Source organism: Oncorhynchus mykiss, chromosome 13 (genome assembly GCF_013265735.2).
Source record: "Oncorhynchus mykiss isolate Arlee chromosome 13, USDA_OmykA_1.1, whole genome shotgun sequence".
Classification (NCBI taxonomy): domain Eukaryota; kingdom Metazoa; phylum Chordata; class Actinopteri; order Salmoniformes; family Salmonidae; genus Oncorhynchus; species Oncorhynchus mykiss.
In genome coordinates this window covers 2,159,111-2,179,178 of record NC_048577.1, presented here as the reverse complement: position 1 = coordinate 2,179,178, position 20,068 = coordinate 2,159,111, and the positions used below count along the sequence as shown (strand labels likewise).

General features: G+C 39.9%; 1 protein-coding gene across 1 annotated transcript; it reads left to right on the top strand.

Annotated features, from left to right (window-relative positions):
* The first annotated feature begins 8,387 nt into the window (after positions 1–8,387).
* Positions 8,388–14,182, top strand: LOC118938409 (zinc finger protein 250-like). The gene is made up of 4 exons (XM_036942271.1): positions 8,388–8,846; positions 9,269–9,366; positions 9,500–9,665; positions 12,835–14,182. The coding sequence occupies exons 1-4, from the start codon at positions 8,639–8,641 to the stop codon at positions 13,593–13,595; spliced, it is 1,233 nt and encodes a 410-aa protein (XP_036798166.1). The 5' UTR covers positions 8,388–8,638; the 3' UTR covers positions 13,596–14,182.
* The last annotated feature ends 5,886 nt before the right edge of the window (positions 14,183–20,068 follow it).

Genomic DNA, 20,068 nt, shown 5'->3' with positions numbered 1-20,068 from the left:
ACTATTGTTTGTACAGATGAACGTGGTACCTTCAGCCATTTGGATGAACCAGACTTGTGGAGGTCTACATTTTTTTTTTCTTGAGATATTTGCTGATTTTAAAAACAAATTCCCATGATGTCAAGTAAAGAGGCACTGAGTTTGAAGGTAGGCCTGGAAATACATCCACAGGTACACTTCCAATTGACTCAAATTATGTCAATTAGCCTATCAGAAGCTTCGAAAGCTATGACATTTTCTGGACTTTTCCAAGGCTGTTTTAAGGCACAGTCAAATTAGTGTATGTAAACTAGTGACCCACTGGAATTGTGATACAGTGAATTATAAGTAAAATAATCTGTCTGTAAACAATTGTTGGAACAATGTCATGCACAAAGTAGATGTCCTAACCGACTTGCCAAAACTATAGTTTGTAAACAAGAAATTTGTGGAGTGGGTGAAAAAATGTGTTTTAATGACTCCAACCTAAGTGTTTGTAAACTTCAACTGTATATACTGTACAGTACACTGTATCCTTCACTATATATTGCATCTTAGCTGCTGTGTTTCTGCTCATCCATGTTTTATACTTCTATTTCCTTTACTGGATTATGTGTATTAGGTTTAGTTGTGGAATTTGTTAGATATTATCTGTTTGATACTACTGTACTGTCGGATTTAGAAGCACAAGCATTTCGCCACACTCACAATAACATCTGCTAACCATGTGTATGTGACCAATAACATCTGCTAACCATGTGTATGTGACCAATAACATCTGCTAACCATCTGTATGTGACCAATAACATCTGCTAACCATGTGTATGTGACCAATAACATCTGCTAACCATGTGTATGTGACCAATAACATCTGCTAACCATGTGTATGTGACCAATAACATTTATTTGATTTGATTTCAACAAAACAAATCCATGTGATGATGTTTATTCAATGTGGAAAACGGATTGGATTTATATAAGGTATTTTTTATTAATTTTCACATAACTGGCAACCTAAATCCAGTGACTGGTGATATTTTGTGTTTCACCCAACTTGCAACCAAAATCCGTTTCAAAGAAATGTAACGAGAAACTGAATGTTGAACTGAGGTCTTTGCCAAGTGGGCTGGTTTGAATAAGCGGCAGGTGTTGGTTCAATATCCACCTTAGTAGCTAAATTTCCATGTAGACAGATTTTCATGTGGATATTCTCAAATCTGCATGAAACAATATATGAATTTTCCCACCGGAAATGTTTGCATCAAACAGATTTATTGCGGATAAAAGTATTTGCGTGATGACGTAGTGCACGGAAAAAAATGTTTTCCTGTTGAATTCCCATGAACTGAATGAAAAATGCAAGTTAAATGGGTTTCCATCGCATTTTCAACTCTACTGATGGTTTTGAAAAACCGTTGAGTTATATAGCAAAAGTCCTCTTGTCCCGTGCACTGTAGCCAACAGCTCACATATACAGTGTTGGTAGGCTACCTACATGATGAGATTATTATGGATAAGAGAGATATTATTTTATTTGTCAAATGGCAACCAAGCATCAATCATCATCATGTCACCAGAAGAAGACCATCAAAATGTATTGGAAAGGAGCATCAAGCTCAACACATGCACTTTCACCACCCTGTGAAGTTCATCATTTATTTAATCTGTAGCCTAATAAACTGCATGGGTTCCTAAATCGTAGTGGGAGGACCACACAATATATCATCACGTGACTCCAAGTTAACTAAGACATGATCGTTATTAAGTCAATATTTGCGCATAAAGGATTAATGCCGCCACTTCTCGTTTATACATTTTTACTGACACAAAATGACCCCACCATGTCAAACGAAGTAACAAATCGTCTGTCGGCATTTAGAAAAGTGTACAGGCATATCCTGTTTCCATCAGCCCGGTCATTACTTTGGAAATGGTTGGATCAATATCCACCTTCATGATATGGATGAAGCCTGATTTGGAATGTCTGAGTAGTTCTATATGATGTCATAATATACCCCTCCGATAATCAAGTGATGTTCACATGTGATGCATTTGCTCCATTGTTTACATTTAAGTTGGAGGCCCACTCTGATGATGTATGTCTTACATCGTGGTGCTTTAAAAGAATAGTATGGTGACATCTTAGTGGGGCTTGAAATAAGTAGGATTATTAATCAAAAACTCCTATAGCAACAATACACTGTGGCTTTGACTTCAAGAGAATGGGTGGTGGTGCTACTCTATAGGTAAAACTGTCCAGTATGAATGTTCAATACACACAATAGGTTGATCAGTAGCCAGCTAGCCAGCTGTACAGTCTAATAGGAATGTTCAATACACACAATAGGTTGATCAGTAGGTGTAACGGATGTGAAACTGCTAGCTTAGTTAGCGGTGCGCGCTAAATAGCGTTTCAATCGGTGACGTCACTTGCTCTGAGACCTTGAAGTAGTGGAGCGATGGGTAACGCTGCTTCGTGGGTGGCTGTTGTGGATGTGCGCAAAGGGTCCCGGGTTCGCGCCCGGGTATGGGCGAGGGGACGGTCTAAAGTTATACTGTTACATAGGCAGTTAGCTGCTTAGCCGCACAGCTCGCTAACACAGCTCGCTAACACCTATTCCCCCTCAGGAGACTGAAAAGGTTTGCCATGGGTCCTCAGATCACAACGCAGGGCCAGACGGATTACCAGGACGTGTACTCCATGCTGGAAAATGATGGTGGCCACACAAAATATTGACACTTTGGGCCCAATTTGGACATTTTCACTTAGGGGTGTACTCACTTTTGTTGCCAGCAGTTTAGACATTAATGACTGTGTGTTGAGTTATTTTGAGGGGACAGCAAATTTACACTGTTATACAAGCTGTACACTCACTACTTTACATTGTAGCAAAGTGTAATTTCTTCAGTGTTGTCACATGAAAAGATATACTCAAATATTTACAAAAATGTGAGGGGTGTACTCACAAAATCATACAATGTGATTTTCTGGATTTTTGTTTTAGATTCCATCTCTCACAGTTGAAGTGTACCTATGATAAAAATTACAGACCCCTACATGCTTTTCTACATGCTTTTCTACATGCTTTGTAAGTAGGAAAACCTCCAAATCGGCAGTGTATCATATACTTGTTCTCCCCACTGTGTCAGCCAGCCACCAATTGTGCAAGTTCTCCCACTTAAAAAGATGAGAGAGGCCTGTCATTTTCATCATAGGTACACTTCAACTATGACAGACAACCACTAGTCATGAGTGCACACGATTTGGTTTAATTTGAAGTGATCTATTTGAAGATATTTCTGTCAGAGTTGACATTGTAGGGGATAGGCTGGCTAGCCGGGTCCTCAATATTACTTCACAGCCTGTAAAAAAAACTATTCTGACATGACTTCGGCATTCTTTGGAATTCTGATCGGTTTTATGTACTGGAAAAATAGAAAAGAGAGGTGTAACTTTGCATTGGGACTTGTGATGCTATACTAATGCAGATCCATATGTTACATGTGGTCACATTTAGCTACCTTCACTTTAAGGGAGTTGTATGGACACATTTAGATGTGAAAAAATAACAGACAGAGAAAACCATTTCTATTCTAACAGTATTTGGGTCATTCTTGAGCTCTGGTAATATTTCACTCCCACTGACTGATTTTGTATATAAATTGAAATGTCCAGTATAATGAATTGAAATAAATATAGAATTAATTTAAACTTTATTATTACAAAATCATATTTTTGTATATGTCCCCCAGGCGTTTCAATTCATTTTTACTTGGGAAATGAATATTAAAATGTGCACATAATTGAATGCAAACATACATTTGTGTTATTTTGTTGAGAAAGTATTTTTATCAAATAAATGCATGATTATTGATTAAAATCACACCATGTAGCTCTGTCCCTCAGTCTACATGTAACGGGTTGTAAACCTGTGACAGGGTTGAGTTATTTACTTTATTTATGAGTATTGCATCTAAACAAATTAATAATTGAATATATTATACATTATATATTGTTTATATTCACTTATAAAACATGCTGTAATGTGTTCCATGTGAACAGAATATATATTTTAAGGCAGGTAGCCTGGTGGTAGGAGAGTTGGGCAAGGCTCTTCAGTTGTTCCTTTAAGTTGCTCTGGATCCTAAATTACTCAATGATTATAGTGTATACATGTGTATATTATAAGAATATTTGACTTAACGTTATTCCATTGAAACATCTAGGGAATGATGGCACCCACATCAGCAGCAGAACGACAAAGGCAGTGTCTAGCACGTCACAATGCTGACCCAGTAAAAAGGGAACAGTACCTTGAGAGAGAGAGAGATGGAAAAGGAATGTTGATTCAGGGGGAAAAAGAAAAGATCAGTGATTTATTAAATGAGAGAGAACAGCATCAGAAGTGTAAACAGTGGAGAACAGCATACAAAAGAAGCAAGGAGAGGAACGGAGCACTGAGGAACTTGACCACTAAGTCCACATCATGAACGTTGAAGAGAACGGCAGACAGGTTGGTGGCTGAGGGCCGTTATGTCAGCGATGCACAGGAGCTTTACAAAGGCCTCCATGAGACAATCACGTCAGTGAAGCTGTTCTGTGTGAATAGCTAAGGGCCGTTATGTCAGTCAGAGTCCGTCTCTCACAGTTGAAGTGTACTAGAGTGGATGAGTAGATGAGTGGATGAGTAGAGTGGATGATCCTGTCTAGACTTGGCATCAGAGAGTATATGAGAGTATATGAGCTCTATGGTTGTTGACTATATCCCCAAAGTGAGAGACTAACAAGTCATTGAAATAGAACGGAACCCTGATTCTAAGATATTCACCAGGTTACCTAACAGAACCCTGATTCTATGATATTCACCAGGTTACCTAACAGAACCCTGATTCTATGATATTCACCAGGTTACCTAACAGAACCCTGATTCTATGATATTCACCAGGTTACCTAACAGAACCCTGATTCTATGATATTCACCAGGTTACCTAACAGAACCCTGATTCTATGATATTCACCAGGTTACCTAACAGAACCCTGATTCTATGATATTCACCAGGTTACCGAACAGAACCCTGATTCTATGATATTCACCAGGTTACCTAACAGAACCCTGGTTCTATGATATTTACCAGGTTACCTAACAGAACCCTGATTCTATGATATTCACCAGGTTACCTAACAGAACCCTGATTCTATGATATTCACCAGGTTACCTAACAGAACCCTGATTCTATGATATTCACCAGGTTACCTAACAGAACCCTGATTCTATGATATTCACCAGGTTACCTAACAGAACCCTGGTTCTATGATATTCACCAGGTTACCTAACATAACCCTGATTCTATGATATTCACCAGGTTACCTAACAGAACCCTGATTCTATGATATTCACCAGGTTACCTAACAGAACCCTGATTCTATGATATTCACCAGGTTACCTAACAGAACCCTGGTTCTATGATATTCACCAGGTTACCTAACAGAACCCTGGTTCTATGATATTCACCAGGTTACCGAACAGAACCCTGGTTCTATGATATTCACCAGGTTACCTAACAGAACCCTGGTTCTATGATATTTACCAGGTTACCTAACAGAACCCTGATTCTATGATATTCACCAGGTTACCTAACAGAACCCTGATTCTATGATATTCACCAGGTTACCTAACAGAACCCTGATTCTATAATATTCACCAGGTTACCTAACAGAACCCTGATTCTATGATATTCACCAGGTTACCTAACAGAACCCTGATTCTATGATATTCACCAGGTTACCTAACAGAACCCTGGTTCTATGATATTCACCAGGTTACCTAACAGAACCCTGATTCTATGATATTCACCAGGTTACCTTTCACACATGGAAGACAAACACGTACTTAGATGTGAAGATGGGAGCGACTATGTCCCTTACATAGGAAGTGGAGTCGTCTGCTATTAGCTGTTGCGTGACAGACGTTGTTTGATTGGATCTCCCTAGACTCCGCCCCTAACGAGGCTTATAATATCATAGAACAGATGTTATGTTAGGTAACCTTAAGTTACATGTCCTACTATGCTAATGTCTCTGTATTAAATTTCCCATAACTTTAACTCTGGCAGAGATCCTGGAACTAATATTCCCTTAAAGTATATTATATTCAACAATATATATAAAAAATGGAAACATTTATATTTTCAATATTTATATTTTCTATATTAATAAATTAATGTAAGAAAAGAATGAATGTAAGAAATGTATGAATGAAATCAAAATACAAGTGAAATGCTTACAGTGAAATACTTACTTACAAGCCCTTAATTAACCAACAATGCAGTTTTAAGAAAAATAAGTGTTATGTATAAAAATACAAATAATTAATATTAAAGAGCAGCAGTAAAATAACAGTAGCGAGGCTGTATACAGGTATTACCAGTACAGAGTCAATGTGGAGGCTATATACAGGTATTACCAGTACAGAGTCAATGTGGAGGCTATATACAGGTATTACCAGTACAGAGTCAATGTGGAGGGTATATACAGGTATTACCAGTACAGAGTCAATGTGGAGGCTATATACAGGTATTACCGGTACAGAGTCAATGTGGAGGCTATATACAGGTATTACCAGTACAGAGTCAATGTGGAGGCTATATACAGGTATTACCAGTACAGAGTCAATGTGGAGGGTATATACAGGTATTACCAGTACAGAGTCAATGTGGAGGCTATATACAGGTATTACCAGTACAGAGTCAATGTGGAGGCCATATACAGGTATTACCGGTACAGAGTCAATGTGGAGGCTATATACAGGAGGTACCGGAACAGAGTCAATGTGGAGGGTATATACAGGAGGTACCAGTACAGAGTCAATGTGGAGGCTATATACAGGAGGTACCAGTACAGAGTCAATGTGGAGGCTGTAGACAGGTATTACCAGTACAGAGTCAATGTGGAGGCTATATACAGGAGGTACCAGTACAGAGTCAATGTGGAGGCTATATACAGGAGGTACCAGTACAGAGTCAATGTGGAGGCTATATACAGGTATTACCAGTACAGAGTCAATGTGGAGGCTATATACAGGTATTACCAGTACAGAGTCAATGTGGAGGGTATATACAGGTATTACCAGTACAGAGTCAATGTGGAGGCTATATACAGGTATTACCAGTACAGAGTCAATGTGGAGGCCATATACAGGTATTACCGGTACAGAGTCAATGTGGAGGCTATATACAGGAGGTACCGGAACAGAGTCAATGTGGAGGCTATATACAGGAGGTACCGGAACAGAGTCAATGTGGAGGGTATATACAGGAGGTACCAGTACAGAGTCAATGTGGAGGCTATATACAGGAGGTACCGGAACAGAGTCAATGTGGAGGCTATATACAGGAGGTACCGGTACAGAGTCAATGTGGAGGCTATATACAGGAGGTACCGGAACAGAGTCGATGTGGAGGGTATATACAGGAGGTACCGGAAAAGAGTCAATGTGGAGGGTATATACGGGAGGTACCGGAACAGAGTCAATGTGGAGGGTATATACAGGAGGTACCGGAACAGAGTCAATGTGCGGGGACACAGGTGAGTCGAGGAAAAATACTACTCCTATTACAGATCCAAGTGGTAAAGATTCATATGACATCCATTGTTTAAGGACTGTAGCATCTAATGATGAAACATGTAGCATCTCCACAGAGGAGCTCTGTCATGATTGTAGCAGGTTTACTAACAAGTTACTTATATTAGCTGTGTTGACTATGACATTACTTTAGCTAATATGGTGACAACGATGTAGGCTGTGTGTAGCAGATATGAAATGGTTTGGTTTGGAAAGGTTTTAACTCCTGGTCACCTACAGCTGATGTGTTGTGCATTGACGTCCACAAGCGAAGGGAAAAGGTGAGCGAATTGATGTGAGAGGAAATACAACGTGGCAGTTGTGAAAGTGAACTGTGTTTACGCATCATCAGGGGTGAATTCATTCAGACGATTCTGTTGCATGTGATGCATTTGCTCTATTGTTTACAGTATGATTTGTATCGTATAGAGCGTGGCTTTAAGGGAAAAGTATGGTCACATCTAATAAAAACGAATGTGAAAAATGAACAGAGTATTAACACAAATGTGTTTTAAAACACTACCTATTCGTAGAAGTATTTATTCATCATCCACATATTCATTTTAAGCTTCTACGTCTGTGTACAGGAAAGTATTATTTGTAAGACATAAGAGAAAATATATCTGCTTATTGTTAAATTATTATGACGTTCTTTCCATCACAAAAAGTGTAGTACCTATTGTTTCCAAACTGCGTCACCCACTCCAGCCAGCAGATGGCGATGTGCGTCTTTCAGGTGATGCTTCTTGATGACGTATAATGGACTGGACGGGACGCTTCTTCAGGAACAACAAGGCGCAAACTCTTTCAACCACCTCGGTAGCTTGCTAGACAACATAAAACTAAAAGATTGATTCTTTAGACCATGTTATTGTACATTAGCTAATCTCAGTGTTTTAAACAAATTTCGGTTGACGTATCTACTGGTTAAATTTAACCTAATGTGCTTGTTCAATTTGCAAACTTGTTAAAGATTGATACTGAGGTTAGCACTAGGCTAGTCGCTAATGCTAGCTAGCTAGCTAACATCCCTGACCATGAGCTCACTGAACTACTCCTCCCTTGCTAATGAAGCGGAGGTCTGCTGTACGGAGAAAGAATCTTTCAGAATTAAAAAGGAGGAAAAGGAGGCTGTTATAGTGAAAGAACCTTTTAGAGAGGAAGAGGATGCTATCTTAATAAACGTGAAGGAGGAAGACGTTTTGAGAGTGAAAAAGGAGGAGACAGAAGATCCGATTGACACCAGTGAGTACTGTCTTAAAAACAGGGACACAAACTATGCAGTTGTTGAACTAATGTGGGGGTTTTTAATGGGCATTCTTACTGTAGGAATTGTTAATTGGTCGATCTGCCAGTGGTTCATATACTTTTGGGACTTTTCAATTAGATGTATTGAATTCTCCACGTGGTTGACATTAAAGTTCCCCTCATCTAGTATAACAGTCTTAAAATTCAATATTGCTGCGTATGTTCTACTTAAAATATAAAAAAGGCACCCATTTTGTGGAACAACCCTTTTACATTTGCATCACAAATATTTTTTTAGGAAATCAAGATGAAAGTGGCCATTTTAGGCCCTTTTTAGACATTCATGCCTCTTGTAAGACTCTGTGATTGCAATAGAAGATCACAAATTTACCATCTGTATGATGTTCTCATTCACACAGGAGAGAGACATGACTATGGTGGATCCTCTGCGGAGCCTCAACAACATCCTGATGCTGACGAGGCAGAGAAGAGTCTTTCCAGATCAGAACACCAGATGGTACAGCTTGGTCTGGTCTAGCATACAGCTTGCTTTATCGGCTTGGGCTGGGTTTCTGTAAAATACTTTATGACAACAGTGACATCAGCATCCATAATGATCTGCATCTGTGTACCCTCTTTATGGTTACTAGGACAACGCTAGCCCTTCCACCCTGTGTCGTGCCTCTCTGGGTAGCACCTTACTGCTGGGTATGAAGAGGTTGTCTGTGCTGCTGGTGGACTGCAGGAAAACAACAGGGCTGAGTGGAACTGTGAGAGGAGGAGAAGAGATGAAAGGATCAGATTTGACTCATCAAAGTAAGTGCTGTAGTTTAGTTTGAACAAATACAATAGATCTGCCCACTGGTATCTGTTACCAGGACAACCAGCAGAGTTCTGTTAGTTGACAGGAAGATAGACTGGTGGATATGGATGTTATGAATATCATAACACTGAAAAAGGATTCTGCCAATGAAAAGAGAGAAACCAATAGACCATATAAAACCTTGATGAAAGTTAGCATTAGAGAGAAAATTTCAAGATGATCCAATGTAAGGTGCTTGTTTTACAAAAACTTATCCTTAAAACATTATGGATATTACATTGCCTGTCCCAGTCAACCCCCCTATCTTTACAAGACTGTTGAACAGGCAAACTAAACTCTAGACACTGTTAATTTATTAACTAATACTGAGGAAAGCTGTGATCAGGCTTATAGGGAAGGGCATTCAATAAACACAGCACTTAAAAATGACTGATTGGCTGAGAGAAATTGATGATGATAAAAATATTGTTTGGGATGTTTTGTTAGACTTCAGTGCGGCTTTTGACATTATCGATCATAGTCTGCTGCTGAAAAAAAATGTATGGCTTTACACCCCCAGTTATGAAAACTTAGGACACTAAAGAGGCCTTTCTACTGAATCTGGAAACACCAAAAGAAAGATGCCCAGGGTCCCTGCTCAACCGTGTGAATGTGCCTTAGGCATGCTGCAAGGAGGCATGAGGACTGCAGATGTGGCCAGGGAAATAAATTGCAATGTCTGTACTGTGAGACGCCTAAGACAGCGCTACAGTGAGACAGGACGGACAGCTTATCGTCCTCGCAGTGGCAGACCACGTGTAACAACACCTGCACAGGATCGGGACATCCGACCATCACACCTGCGGAACAGGTACAGGATGGCAACAACAACTGCCCAAGTTACACCAGGAACGCACTATCCCTCCATCAGTGCTCAGACTGTCCTCAATAGGCTGAGAGAGGCTGGACTGAGGGCTTGCAGGCCTGTTGTAAGGCAGGTCCTCACCAGACATCACTGGCAACAACGTCGCCTCTGGGCACAAACCCACCGTCACAAAAAGTCACGGTTTTGTCTCCAGGGGTGATGGTCGGTTTCGCGTTTATCGTCAAAGAAATGAGCATTACACGGAGGCCTGTACTCTGGAGCGGGATCGATTTGGAGGGGCAGTCATGGTCTGGGGCGGTGTCACAGCATCATCAGACTGAGGTTGTTGTCATTGCAGGCACTCTCAACGCTGTGCGTTACAGGGAAGACATCCTCCTCCCTCGTGGTACCCTTCCAGCAGGCTCATAACAATGCCACCAGCCATACTGCTCGTTCTGTGCGTGATTTCCTGCAAGACCGGAAGGTAGCATCTCACTGCAAGTTCTGCCAAATCTGGTGCAGTCCATGAGGAGGAGATGCACTGCAGTACTTAATGCAGCTGGTGGCCACACCAGATTTTTTATTTATTTTTATTTTACCTTTATTTAACTAGGCAAGTCAGTTAAGAACAAATTCTTATTTTCAATGACGGCCAGTGGGTTAACTGCCTGTTCAGGGGCAGAACAACAGATTTGTACCTTGTCAGCTCGGAGATATGAACTTGCAACCTTTCGGTTACTAGTACAACTCTCTAGCCACTAGGCTACCCTGCCGTCCCAGATACTGACTGTTACTTTTGATTTTGACCCCCCCCCCCCCCACCCCCCTTTGTTCAGGGACACGTTATTCCATTTCAGTTAGTCACATGTCTGTGGAACTTGTTCAGTTTATGTATGTTGTTGAATCTTATGTTCCAACAAATATTTACACATGCTAAGTTTGCTGAATAACGCAGTTGACAGTGAGAGGACATTTCTTTGTTTGCTGAGTTTAGATTGGCGAGGGGGAAAAACAATTTAATCAATTTTAGAATAATGCTGAAATGTAACAAAATATGGAAAAGGTGAAGGGGTCTGAATACTTAACGAATGCACTGTGTCTGTGTGTATACTGAACCAAAATATAAACAGCAATTTCAACGATTTACAGCTCATATAAGTCAGTCATTGTAAATAAATAAATTAGGCCCTAATCTATGGACTTTACATGACTGAGGGGTGCAGCCATTGGTGGGCCCTTGAGGGCATAAGCCCACCCATTGCGGAGCCAGGCCCAGCCAATCAGAATTCGTTTTTCCCCACAAAAGGGTTTCATTACAAATATAAATACTACTCGGGTGGCTGGTCTCAGATGCTGTGGAGATCCTGGGCTGGCGTCGTTATATGTGGTCTGTAGTTGTGAGGCCAGTTTGATGTACTGCCAAATTCTCTAAAATGAAGTTGTGAGGTGGCTTCTGGTAGAGAATTGAACATTCAATTATCTGGTAACCGCTCTAGTGGATATTCCTGCAGTCAGCATGCCAATTGCATGCTCCCTCAACTTGAGACACCTGTGGCATTGTGTTGTGTGACAAAACTGCACATTTTAGTGTGGCCTTTTATTCTCCCCAGCACAAGGTGCACCTGTGTAATGATCATGCTGTTTAATCAGCTTGACATGCCACACCTGTCAGGTTGATGGATTATCTTGGCAGAGAATAAATGTTAACTAACAGGGGTGTAAACAATTCTGCAATCTTTTTTTTCTCAGCTCATTAAACATCCAACACTTCACATGTTGCGTTTTATCATTTGTTTATTGTAGTTACTAAATATTGATACCTCATCAACATCATGTCATTGTAAATAAAAGCTTTTGACACTTGAAATGCTTGTAATTACACTTCAGCATTCCATAGTAACATCTGACAAAAATATCTTAAGACACTGAAGCAGCAAACTTTGTGCAAATTAATATTTTTCATTCTCAAAACTTTTGGCCACGACTGTAGGTTGCATTCTGTATCATACAGCTAGTAAAGTTATATATTTAGAACTACCTGCTCGATTGGAATCCAGTGACGTCTGTGTCTTGAGTGTCCTAGAACTGTTTAGTTTTTTGTGTTCTGACGAAAACAGAATGAATAAATAAGTAGTGTAAACATTGTCAGTAATTACCAGGAAACTCTACAACATTTGTTTTAAAATCACACTTAAGATTGTTAAAACTGGCCTTAGGTTATTGAGGGATCTGATTAGGATTTACCCTCGTAGCAAGGCTGTTTTATCATGTGGAGGTTTCATTCGGGTCTCTATTTTAAAAAACACTTTCTTTGGCAGGAGAAAAACCAGACTCAGAGGAACCAAAGCCATGGACTTCCAAACCAGCAAGAAGACACCAGTGTTCCCACTGTGGAAAGGGTTGGAACAAGTTAAGTGAGCTTAAACGACATGAGAGAATACACACAGGGGAGAAGCCTTACCACTGCTCCCAGTGTGGAAAGGGTTTTAATGATTTGGGGAATCTGAAACGACATGAGAGAATACACAAAGGGCAGAAGCCTCACCACTGCTCCCAGTGTGGAAAGGGTTGTAAAGATTTGGGGAAGCTGAAACGACACGTGAGCATACACACAGGGGAGAAGCCTTACCACTGCTCCCAGTGTGGAAAGGGTTTTAATGATTTGGGGAATCTGAAAAGACATGAGAGAATGCACACATGGGAGAAGCCTTACCACTGCTCCCAGTGTGGAAAGTGTTTCACCTGGGCATGGAATCTGAAACAGCACGAGAGAATACACACAGGGGAGAAGCCTTACCAATGCTCCCAGTGTGGAAAGTTTTTCGTCTCGGCAAGGTATCTGAAACAGCACGAGAGAATACACACAGGGGAGAAGCCTTACCACTGCTCCCAGTGTGGCAAGTGTTTCAACGGGGCAGGGGATCTTAAAAAACACGAAAGAATACATACAGGAGAGAAGCCTTACCACTGCTCCCACTGTGGCAAGTGTTTTAACCAGTTAGGGGCTGTGAAACAGCACGAGAGAATACACACAGGGGAGAAGCCTGCTCCCAGTGTGGCAAGTGTTTTAACCAGTTAGGGACCCTGAAACAACACAAGATAATACACACAGGGGAGATGCATTACCACTCCTCCCAGGATGCAAAGCTTTTGCCCATTTAGGAAGCCTGAAAGAGCATGACACAGAGGAGAAAGCTTTACAGAAGATTAGATTTTGGGAAAACATATTACTCATAACAATCACTTAAACATCATTAGAGAATCTACACAGGAGAGAGAAATTACTTCTCTTTGCATGTATATTGATATTTCACTTTTTTTTTCACATCTCATTTTTCTTACAATTCATCAGATAACATACACAGTGCTCCCGTTGTCTTATATTGTTGCCTTATAATGTGTTGACCCGTTTTTACCAGATGAAATTGCTTCTTCCAATTATTGATTAACATGTTGTACCTGTTAAGAAACTGACTGTTAGAACTGTTAAGGCTCCATGGATTGATGAGGAATTTAAAAACTGTATGTTTGAAAGAGTTGGGGCTAAAGGAGCGGCTAATAAGTCTGGCTGGCTTACATACTGCAAATTGAGAAATGATGTGACCAAACTCAACAAAAATAATCAACTTTATTATGAAGCCAAATCAATGATATAAAGAATGATGGGGTAAAAAAAACATCATGAAATGAAAGCAGAGCAAGTTTAGTTTAAATACAATGCTATATTTCTGTAAACAAATGAACAACAGACTTTCAGCATGCTTATAGAGAAGGGCACTCAACATGTACTGCACTGACACAAATGACTGATGATTGGTTGAGAGAAATTGATAACAAGAAGATTGTGGGAGCTCTATTGTTAGATGTCAGTGCAGCCTTTGATATTATTGACCATAACCTGTTGTTTAAGAATGTTTGTGCTATGGCTTTTCAACCTCTGCCATAATGTGGATTCAGAGCTATCTATCTAATAGAACTCAGAGGGTTTTTAATGGAAGCTTCTCTAATGTCAAACATATGAAGTGTGATGTACCACAGGGCAGCTCTCTAGGCCCTCTACTCTTTTCTATTTTTACCAATGGCCTGCCACTGGCATTAAAAAAAGCATGTGTGTCCATGTATGCTGATGATTCAACTATATAAGCACCAGCAACCACAGCTAATGAAGTCACTGAAAACCTGAACAAAGAGTTGCAGTCTGTTTTGGAATGCGTGGCCAGTAATAAACTGGCCCTGAACATCTCTAAAACTAAGAGCATTGTATTTGGTACAAATCATTCCTTAAGTTATAGACCTCAGCTGAATCTGGTAATGAATTGTGTGGCTGTTGAACAAGTTGAGGAGACTAAATTACTTGGCATTACCTTAGATTGTAAACTGTCATGGTCAAAACATATAGATTCAATGGTTGTAAAGCTGGGGAGAGGTCTAGCCATAATAAAGAGATGCTCTGCTTTTTTGACACTACTCTCCACAAAGCAAGTTCTGCAGGCTCTAGTTTTGTCTAATCTTGATTATTGTCCAGTCGTGTGGTCCAGTGCTGCAAGGAAAGACCTAGTAAAGCTGCAGCTGGCACAGAACAGAGCGGCTGTCACGCCCTGGCCATAGAGAAGCTTCTATTCTCTATTTTGATTAGGCCAGGGTGTGACTAGGGTGGGCATTCTATGTTCCTTTTTATGTGTTTTTGTATTTCTTTGTTTTGGCCGGGTATGGTTCTCAATCAGGGACAGCTGTCTATCGTTGTCTCTAATTTTGAATCATACTTAGGCAGCCTTTTTCCACCTGTGTTTTTTGGGTAGTTGTTTTCTGTATAGTTGATTTGTCTTACAGAACTGTTCATTCTTCTCTTTGTTATTTTGTTCTAATGTTTTTTGATTAAATAAAAATCATGAACACTTTACCACGCTGCGCTTTGGTCCATGCCTTCCGACGAGAGACCGTCGGTGGGCTGGGCTTTTACAAGCCTCCCACTGGTTGAATAAACGTTGTTTCCACGTCAAATTAAAAAACATCCTTAATATTGATGAACCTTCACTATCTTCATCCCTAAACTAGCAACATTAACTATTGTCTATAGTTATTCTCAATGACATTCCTGGCCATATGAAATCCTAGCTAAATACAATGTTCCCACCCGTTTTCATGTCTTTGGTTATGCAAACATTTGTTTATTAGATTATATTTCTCATTAAGATGAATATAGTTTTAATTCTGCATGGGTCACGCATTGCTTTGGTCATGTGGTCCCTTATGGGTCAATGATTTTAATTAGAATATAGCAATTATGCTCTCTCCTCAATCACTTACAGTTTCTTTGGAAAGTATTCAGACCCCCTGACTTGTAGGTTTAGGTCATCAGTAAAGGGGACATCTTAAATATTACAATGACCCTTTCAAAGACAGACCTCCCCCTATAACTATTTTTAAAAGGGTAAAATGATCTGTTTTCTATAGCATTAAGGTCAGGGCGTGGTGATGCCCACTCCAATACCTGGACTTTGTTGTCCTTAAGCCATTTTGCCACAACTTTGGAAGTATGCTTGGCGTCATTGTCCATTAAGAAGACCCATTTTCGACCAAGCTTCAACTTCCTGACTGATGTCTTGAGATGTTGCTTCAATATATTCACGTACTTTTCCTCTCCCATGATGCCATTTATTTTGTGAAGTGCCCCAATCCTTCCTGCAGCGAAGCACCCCCACAACGTGATGCTGCCACCTGTGTGCTTCACGGTGGGGATGGTGTTCTTCGGCTTGCAAGCATCCCCCTTTTTCCTCCAAACATAACGATGGTCATTATGTCCAAACAGTTCTATTTTTGTTTCATCAGACCAGAGGACGCCTTCAGGCGTTTGGAAATCACTCCCAAGGATGAACCAGACTTGTGGAGGTCTACCATTTTTTTCTGAGATCTTGGCAGATTTGTATTTATTTTCCCATGATATCAAGTAAAGAGGCACTGAGTTTCAAGGTAGGTCTTGAAATACATACACAGGTGCTCTTCCAATTGACTCAAATGATGTCAATTAGCCTATCAGAAGCTACGAAAGCTATGACATAATTTTCTGGAATTTTCCAAGGCTGTTTAAAGGCACAGTCAATTTAGTGTATGTAAACTTCTGACCCACTGGGATTGTGTAATAATCTGTCTGTAAACAATTGTTGGAAAAATGACTTGTGTAATTAACACAGATGTCCTAACCGACTTGCCAAAACTATAGTTTGTTAACAAGAAATGTGTGGAGTGGTTGAAAATGAGTTTTAATGACTCCAACCTAAGTGTATGTAATCTTTAGCTTCAACTATAAATAATGTATCCTTCACTATCTATTCTTCACTATATATTGCATCTTAGCTGCTGTGTTTCTGCTCATCCATGTTTTATACTTCTATATTTCCCATTCCTTTACTGGATTATGTGTATTAGGTTTAGTTGTGGTATTTGTTAGATATTATCTGTTTGATACTGCTGTACTGTTGGACTTAGAAACATAAGCATTTCACTACACTCACAATAACATCTGCTAACCATGTGTATGTGACCAATAACATCTGCTAACCATGTGTATGTGACCAATAACATCTGCTAACCATGTGTATGTGACCAATAACATCTGCTAACCATGTGTATGTGACCAATAACATCTGCTAACCATGTGTATGTGACCAATAACATCTGCTAACCATGTGTATGTGACCAATAACATCTGCTAACCATGTGTATGTGACCAATAACATCTGCTAACCATGTGTATGTGACCAATAACATCTGCTAACCATGTGCATGTGACCAATAACATCTGCTAACCATGTGTATGTGACCAATAACATCTGCTAACCATGTGTATGTGACCAATAACATCTGCTAACCATGTGTATGTGACCAATAACATTTGATTTGATTTGAACAAAACAAATCCATGTGATGTTTGATCAATGTGGAAAACGGATTTGTAAAAATCCATCTACATAAGGTATTTTTTTATTAATTTTCAAACAACTGGTAACCAGTTACTGGTGACATTTAGTGTTTCACCCAACTGGCAACCTAAATCCAGTGACTGGTGATATTTTGTGTTTCACCCAACTGGCAACCTAAATCCAGTGACTGGTGATATTTTGTGTTTCACACAACTTGCAACCTAAATCCAATGACGGTGGACATTTTGTGTTGATTTCATGTTGAATTCACTTTAGTTGAGGACTCAAAGAAATGTAAATAGAAACTAGATGTTGAACTGACGTCTGTGCCCAGTGGGACGGTTTGAATAAGCGGCAGGTGTTGGATCAATATCCACCTTAGTAGCTAAATTTCCATGCAATTTGTGACAGATTTTCATGTGAATATTCTCAAATCTGCATGAAACAATATACGCATTTTCCCACCGGAAATGTTTGCATCAAAAAAGTATTTGCGTGATGACGTAATGCACGGAAAAAATGTTTTCCTGCTGAATTCCCATGTACTGAATGAAAAATGCAAGTTAAATGGGTTTCCATCGCATTTTCAACTCTACTGAGGGTTTTGAAAAACCGTTGAGTTATATAGCAAAAGTCCTCTTGTCCCGTGCACTGTAGCCAACAGCTCAAAGATACAGTGTTGGTAGGCTACCGACACGATGAGATTATTATGGATGAGAGCGACATTATTTTATTTGTCAAATGGCAACCAAGCATCAATCATCATCATGTCACCAGAAGAAGACCCTCAAAATGTATTGGAAAGGAGCATCAAGCTCAACACATGCACTTTCACCACCCTGTGAAGTTCATCATTTATTTAATCTGTAGCCTAATAAATGCATGGGTTCCCAAATCGTAGTGGGAGGACCACACAATATATCATCGCGTGACTCCAAGTTAACTAAGATATGATCGTTATTAAATCAATATTTGCGCCATTTCTCGTTTATACATTTTTACTGACACAAAAAGACCCCACCATGTCAAACGAAGTAACAAATCGTCTGTCGGTATTTAGAAAAGTATACAGGCATATCCTGTTTCCATCAGCCCGGTCATTACTTTGGAAATGGTTGGATCAATATCCACCTTCATGATATGGATGAAGCCTGATTTGGAATGTCTGAGTAGTTCTATATGATGTCATAATACACCCCTCCGATAATCAAGTGATGTTCACATGTGATGCATTTGCTCCATTGTTTACATTTAAATTGGAGGCCCACTCTGATGATGTATATCTTAAATGAAAAGTATGGTGACATCTTAGTGTGGCTTGAAATGAATAGGATTATTAATCATAAACTCCTATAGCAACAATACACTGTGGCTTTGACTTCAAGAAGAGAATGGGCTGATGGGTGGTGGTGCTACTCTATAGGTAAGGCTGTTCAATATGAATGTTCAATACACACAATAGGTTGATCGGTAGCTAGTTAGCTAGCTGTCCAGTCTAATACAAATGTTCAATACACACAATAGGTTGATCAGTAGCCAGCTAGCTGCTACGTCTTTAGCCGGACAGCTAGCTAACACGGCTAGCTAACACAGCTAGCTAACACAGCTCGCTATCAACAAAGTCAAAATGGACTCCAGGCCTGGTGGTGGCAACAGTGCACAACAACCACTGTTTACCGGAGCTTCCTGAGTGAAAAATAATTTGGCTATATAAAGAGGGCACGACAAACCCTATTCCCCCTCAGGAGACTGAAAAGGTTTGGCATGGGTCCTCAGATCACAACGCAGGCAAAGATGAACAGAGAAAAGTACAGAGAGATCCTTGATGAAAACCTGCTTCAGAGATCTCAGGACCTCAAACTGGGGCAAAGGTTCACCTTCCAACAGGACAACGACCCTAAGCACACAGCCAAGATAACACAGGAGTGACTTCAGAACAAGTCTCTGAATGTCCTTGAGTGGCCCAGCCAGAGCCCGGACTTAAACCTGACCGAACATCTCTGGAGAGACCTGAAAATAGCTGTGCAGCAACATTCCCAATCCAACCTGACAGAGTTTGAGAGGATCTGCAGAGAAGAATGGGAGAAGCTACCCAAATACAGGTGTGCCAAGCTTGTGTTGTCATACCCAAGAAGGCTTGAGGCTGTAATCACTGCCAAAGGTGCTTCAACAAAGTACAGAGTAAAGGTTCTGAATACTTATGTAAATGTAGTATTTCAGTTCAAATTCCTAAAAACATGTTTTTGCTTTGTCATTATGGGTTATTGTGATGTCATTATGGGTTATTGTGATGTCATTATGGGGTATAGTGATGTCATTATGGGTTATTGTGATGTCATTATGGGTTATTGTGATGTCATTATGGGTTATTGTGATGTCATTATGGGGTATAGTGATGTCATTATGGGTTATTGTGATGTCATTATGGGTTATTGTGATGTCATTATGGGGTATAGTGATGTCATTATGGGTTATTGTGATGACGGAAAAACTTAATTGAATCCATTTTAGAATAAGGCTGTAACGTAACAAAATCTGGATTTCCAAATGCTGTCCTCTCCAAATGTAGCTGTATTTTATTGGTTGGAATTGTTTTAAGATGGCCATACTGTGGATTATTTAGCTGTTTGAT

Bases quoted from the DNA above. Each gene is read 5' to 3' on its own strand.
- LOC118938409 (XM_036942271.1), top strand. From the start codon at position 8,639: ATGAGCTCACTGAACTACTCCTCCCTTGCTAATGAAGCGGAGGTCTGC. The intron at 9,367-9,499 runs GTACAGCTTGGT...TATGGTTACTAG, and splicing joins CCAGATCAGAACACCAGATG to GACAACGCTAGCCCTTCCAC. The intron at 9,666-12,834 runs GTAAGTGCTGTA...TTTCTTTGGCAG, and splicing joins ATCAGATTTGACTCATCAAA to GAGAAAAACCAGACTCAGAG.